The sequence below is a fragment of the Poromitra crassiceps genome (genome assembly GCF_964638095.1).
Source record: "Poromitra crassiceps genome assembly, chromosome: 9".
In the NCBI taxonomy this organism is placed as follows: Eukaryota; Metazoa; Chordata; class Actinopteri; order Beryciformes; family Melamphaidae; genus Poromitra; species Poromitra crassiceps.
This window is the reverse complement of record NC_139630.1, coordinates 55,703,487-55,709,956: the sequence shown is the minus strand read 5'-3', so window position 1 is coordinate 55,709,956 and position 6,470 is coordinate 55,703,487. Positions and strand designations below refer to the sequence as shown.

At 44.3% G+C, this 6,470-nt stretch overlaps 1 protein-coding gene across 1 annotated transcript in view; it reads right to left on the bottom strand.

Moving 5' to 3' along the window:
* Positions 1-664: 664 nt before the first annotated feature.
* Positions 665-6,470, bottom strand: part of tab2 (TGF-beta activated kinase 1 (MAP3K7) binding protein 2) — a 78,813-nt gene continuing 73,007 nt past the window's right edge. The window contains exons 6-7 of the mRNA XM_083643226.1: positions 4,477-4,557; positions 665-2,069 (exon numbers count right to left, since the gene is read on the bottom strand). Coding sequence (XP_083499352.1) covers positions 1,939-2,069; positions 4,477-4,557 — 212 coding nt within the window. The 3' untranslated portion in view covers positions 665-1,938. The remainder of the gene's footprint in view (positions 2,070-4,476; positions 4,558-6,470) is intronic.

Sequence of the window (6,470 nt, the reverse complement as noted above, 5' to 3'; positions counted from 1 at the left end):
AACTACTCCACAGTTAAGGTAAATTAATTGCGATAAGTAAACTTTTGAATCATCCTCATCAGAAAAAGCTTAAGAGGACAAATTAAGCCAAATAAAAATAAGATAATACAGAGTGGACAGTTATGTTGTGCTTGTGTTTTGCTAAAATGACAAAACACCTTTTTGTTGTTGCCTTGTCTACTTCTGAGATGTTATGAGTGTCTGACCTGGCGTACGTAAGGCATGTGACCTATATAAATATTTCTTAATTGGAAACAGGAATACTTAAAACATTCAAACATATTTTCACTTTGATCGTTGGTACACTCATGAAAAAAAAAAAAAAAAATCAGGCTGCATAGCAACTATTTGAATTATGAAAATCCCAAAAAGGAAACGAGTCACCTTTGAACCCAATTAGCTGCTGCAGGGAAACTTTGATACCAACCCTTTAGTCAATTTTAGATCCGATTCAGAGCGTAAGCCTACTGTCAAATGCGTGTCTCTTCTTTAGTAAGCCTACTGTCAAATGCGTGTCTCTTCTTTGCACTGAGTTGTAAGATGTCCCCAAACATTAAGCCTACATTCCAGTTGTCAGATAAGATGGCAGTTTGTAATTTGTTTTTTGACACCCCCCAACCCATCCCAACCCCCGCCCCCTCCCACCCCCTCCCTAACAGTCCCAAGGTTCTTTGGCGTCCCGGGGGAAAAAGAAAAAGAAAAAAACTCCGTGGTGGTTTTCTCGGCTGCGTCTGCAGATCGTACACACGGGGGGAAGTTACTCAGCATTTACACAAGCGATGAACAGACTGGGGCAGATGTAGCTTTACGTTGACTGCAAACGCTTCTCATTCTACTGTTCTGCTCCCCTCTCTTTCTGCAAGGCTTCAACTCTCACAGAAATCAAGTCAAAAGCTTAAAAAGGGAACACGGTGCTTATTTGTTTGAAAGAGAAGAAACAAAACAAAGAGGAAAAAACAAGTGAATAAAGTCTATAAAGCTAATCTATACTTATTACTTACAGGAAATACAAGTGATTCATAGTGTGAGGAAGAAGGCTTTGAAGGCACATTCTAAAATTATGTACAGTAAAAAGCTCAAGGGTCGTTCTTGCCTCCGTGTACTGTACACAAAGCATGCATTTAGTTTCCTTTTATTAACTCATGATTGAAGAGACAGACTGGTAGGACAGACAGGGGATAGTAAGGGGGAAGACGAGAGGCAAGCTTTAGTGGCAGTTAAAAACTGCTAGTTCCCCCTTTGGCATCCTCTAGAAACAGCAACCAAACTTTAAAAAAAAAAGTCCACGAGTAGTCCGTTAGTTTTCCCTTCAGATGGAGAGCAGTGTGGCCAACCACAGTTCCCATTCCCGATCACGCCACCACAGAAGAAGAAAAAAAAGAAGAAATTCAGCAAAGGCACATTGTGGCACCTATGTGGCTGCACGTGTGTCGTATGTGTGTGTGTGTGTGGAAGGTGAGTGTGTGTGTCTGTGTGTGTGTGTGTGTACATGCATATGGAGTGTATGTGTGTGTGTTGGGAAAGTGTGTATGTGGGTGTGTCGTGTGTGCCATCACACTGCAGGACCACACTGGTAATACTGTCACTGGGAGCAGCGAGGTATCCCCGGGGGTTAACTGTCACCTGTTGAGCAGGAGAGAAGAAAAAAGGACCCCACGCAATCCAAGTCTCTAAGGTGAGGTATCATCCAATCATCTGCCAGCCTTTAGGAAGAAACAAGCTGTAAACACGATCCAGTCAAGCCTTCAGTGGACAGCATTCTACAAACCTTAGAGAGGATACGAAAAGAAAACATCATGACTACGCCCCATCCGAGTTCTCATACAACGAGGAAGAGAAAGAAAAAAGGGTCTTTTCTAATCTAGTCTGGTAGGAGGAAGGCGTGCGGACGAAGAGTGGGGGGGGGGGGGTGGTGATGCGTGGCACAGCCTCTTTGGCTCAGAAGTGGCGCGGGAACTCGCACTGTTCACAGCGGTTGAGGGCGGGGTGGTTGAGGAAGGTGCAGGCCGTGCAGCTCCACTGCGTCCCCTCGTCCTCCTCCTGCTCTGCTGCTACTGGCTTCACGCTCGCTGGAGAGAGAGGGAGAGAGGGAGGAGAGAGAAGAGTGAAAGAGAGAGGGAGGAGAGGAGAGAGAGATATAGAGGGAGGAGGGAAGAGTGAAAGAGAGAGGGAGGAGAGAGAGAGAGGGAGGAGAAGAGAGAGAGGGAGGAGAGAGAAGAGAGCGAGAGAGAAGTGTACACAAATTAATATTCATGTAGCTTGATTATTCAAGTTTACATATATATATATATATATATACATACGTATGTATAATCTCAATTTTATATATTTTGCTTCTCTACTTCTTTTTGCAAAGCACTGCGTAAACTCTGCTTTTAGATAACTAACATATAAATAGATTAGAATTAGAATTATTCATTTGGATTCAACTCTGCTGGTACAACATTAATGAAGAGCTAGAAATATAACCCTGAAATTTAATCCTGAATACCAGTGGAGACTTTGCATCTAAGATAAAGATGGCTTTGATATTAAAATCTGACAATCAAGTGGGCATAAAGCCAATTATGAGAATAATTTCTTGTAGCATGTTTCAGAAAAGGTGCATGTTTTCTGAAAATGTTTTCTCCCCAATTGTACTTGGACAATTCCTCCTGCTGTCCCAGTCGTTGCTCCACCCCCTCTGCCGATCTGGGGAGAGTTGTAGACTAGCACGTGCTTCCTGCGATACATGTGCCGCTTGTTTTCACCTGACAGTGAGGAGTTTCACCGGCAGGATGTAGCGCATGGGAGGATCACGCTATTCCCCCCAGTTCCCCTCCCCGCTGAACAGGCCGCCCGACCAGAGGAGGCGCTAGTGCAGCGACCGGGACACATGCCATTAATCCGGCTTCCCACCGGCAGACACGGTCAATTGTGTCTGTATGGACCCTCAACCAAGCTGGAGGTAACACGGGGGCTCGAACCTGCGACCCTCGTGTTGGTAGGCAGGGAATCTACTGCTGCACTACCCGGACACACGTTGCAAGGTGCAGGGTTGATGGACACAGGGAGGGGGGAGAAGAGAGGAGGACAGCACAGAGGTACCAACCCGGTGGGAGAGGAGGGGAAGGACCAGAGGAAGGCTCCATCATGAGTTCAGAGGTCACATTATATCTAGGGCTACATCCTCTCCTGCCTGAACCCAGGCACCAAGGAGCCGCCCGGGGAGGAGCGAGGAGCCGCCCGGGGAGGAGCGAGGGATGGAGAAAGAGGACAGTGCAGATAAGGGAGAAAAGAAGAGAAGTGCAGAGGTGAAGAAAAAGGTAGTGATAAATAGGGTTGGACCGATATACCTTCTTTATAAATATTGCATATCAGTCAGTGTTATCCATCGTCAATATTGATGGAGTCTTCTCCCCGACTACAGCTACATTAAAAAAAAACAATCTCTAACCTCCAACTGTCCAGGCTCCAACAATATTTAATTTTTCTTTATCCATTTAATTTTAAGTGGAAATTATAATATGAAGAATCATTATTATTATTCGTATAATAATAATAATAACAATGATAACAATAATAATAATAATGATAACAACAATAATAATAATAATAATAATAGATTACATTTATATTATGTATATATATATATATATAATTATTATATTATGTTTTTCTAGATACTAAAAGCACTTCCCATATCAGGGGAGGGGCAACTCAACTCATCGAGCACTGATGTGTAGCAGCCACCTGTGTGGTGCACTGATGTGTAGCAGCCACCTGGGTGGTGCACTGGTGTGTAGCAGCCACCTGGGTGGTGCACTGGTGTGTAGCAGCCACCTGTGTGGTGCACTGGTGTGTAGCAGCCACCTGGGTGGTGCACTGATGTGTAGCAGCCACCTGGGTGGTGCACTGGTGTGTAGCAGCCACCTGTGTGGTGCACTGGTGTGTAGCAGCCACCTGTGTGGTGCACTGGTGTGTAGCAGCCACCTGGGTGGTGCACTGGTGTGTAGCAGCCACCTGGGTGGTGCACTGGTGTGTAGCAGCCACCTGTGTGGTGCACTGATGTGTAGCAGCCATTAGTGACTCAATTCTAAAAAGATATCAGTATCAGCTTTCAAAAAGGCATATTGGTCGAACCCTAGTCATAAAATATGAGATTGCAGATGAGAAACATGAATGGAAGAGTGGAAGACTCATGTAAGTGATGTTTGTACTGTCGTGCTTTCAGATGCTTCAAGTCTATAAGAGAAGCATGGACTGAAAACATGAGCACGCATGAATCAAAAGGCAAACAACAACATCTAACGCTCATCCCAGAAAGAAAGACCACCCAAGGCACAACTGGAAGGCTGGAACCAGGAAGTCCTGTGACGACCATGCAACCTTCAACTGGAAGGCTGGAACCAGGAAGTCCTGTGACGACCATGGCTGGAACCAGGAAGTCCTGTGACGACCAGCAACCTTTCCTAAATTTACCAACAGATAAAGTACCTTTGGGTTTGGGTGGGACAGGACCTAGGAATCCAATGTTGTCGTAAAAGGATTGCATTGCACTGGGATTAAAGTGTGGCCCTGTAAACAGACGGAAAAGAGGGTGGATTCACACGTTTGTTCTACATTTAACAGTAGATTTACAATTCTTGCATTTCATAGTGTCTATAAACTCAACACATACATGATATATCACTTGTAGCACTTTTCAAAACAGTGCTATAAAGCACATTGATAGCTGGCATTTCAAGTTCAATGTCAAATCAAAGATTCACACAACTGAACGTGCAAATAAATACACACAAGGAGGATGGGTAGCACTTTACATTACAGCTCGGTAACAACATGGTAATAGGGGGGTAATAGTGTGATAATAAAGATGTAATAATTAGGTAATAACATGTAATTATAACAGGTAATAGCTTGGAATTAACAATGGATATATCTGGGTAATTAGATGGAAATGTATGTAATAGGGTAACAGGGCCAGGGTAACAGTGCCAGAAACAAATGGTAATAGTATAGATTACCATTTATTTCTGGCTCTGTTACCCTGTTATCAATTTCAGCCTAATTACCTTACCCAAATATACACATTGTTAATACCAAGCTATTACTTTGGTTATTACTTTGGTAATTACATGGTTTTACCTAATGATTACTTTATTATCATTGTGATAATCACACTATTACCCCCTATTACCACGTTGTTACCGACTCCAATCCAGATATCCACCATTTGAAAAACAGTGACACCAACTCTTACAAAATGATAAATATTACAAAATTAAAACAAATGGTGTCCCCTTTTTTTTTTTTTAACAAATAGAGCACTAACTTTATTTATCCCCGGAGGGGAATACTTGATAATTGATGCTCTTAGCAGACTATAGCTGACTCTATAGCTGCTGAAATTATGCTTGGCGTGCCCCTACTGGCCCTACTCCACCCTCACCCTCCATATTACCGCACTGCCTCATTCAAAACATATCAACACGGTACTAAAGGTGAGTGCACCACTGCACCACCCACTTTGGCCTTTATATTTTTTTTATGTGGCCACAATCTCTATCCGGCTTTTATCAGCACTGGGATTGAAGAGGGGTCACGACCTTTTGGTGAGAGGCAGCAGCACTCCTTTTGCGAGCCACCTCTCCGCTCCCTTCACCTGTGTAAAGTCAAGTCAAGCGCTGGGTTTTTGGAGGGTGGATCTGTCAGCGGTGGAGGAGCTGCCAGAGGACCAATAAATCCCGTGTTGCCAGCCAGCAACAGGATGCAATTCAGGAAACAACTGGTAGTTAACATTACAATGGCTGCACCTTGACTGCGTGTGCCGAGGGGGATGTGACGCGGAGGAGAGGCCAACCATCACATTTGACCCGCTTGGCTCACTCTGTGGTTCTGATCCATTACAGAAAACACACACATACACAGAAAGCCAAAGCCCGGCAGAGACATCTGATGCATCTCATGCAGAAAACTTTCATCACCACGCTGAAAGCAGGGTTCCCACACCTTCTTAAAACATCACATTCAAGGACTTTTCAAGGACTTTCCAGGCCCAATTGCCTGAAATTCAAGGACCTGGTTTGGCCTGGTTTGAGACGCGGGTCAAGGTTCATTACTGTTACAACACAGAGAATTTGTATAATGACAACTAGCGAACAAGCTGAAAGACGATCATTAAAAAGAGAGAGAGGCTTGAACGTGTGAACACTTCAAGAGGACATGAAACATTTGATCATGTGATCATTCCCCCCCCCCCCGATTTTTTTATCCCATTTTTATCCCCCATTTGTGCTAATTTTAATGTATTTATCCTGGTTGCTGCTCCACCCTCTGCCGATCTGGGGAGAGCCGAAACTGGCTCCATGCTTCCTCCGAGACATGGGCAGTTAGCCAGCCGCTTCTTTTCACCTGACAGAGGAAGCTTCACCGGTAGGACATAGCACGTGGGAGGTTCACGCTATTCCAACCAGTTCCCCCTCCCTCTG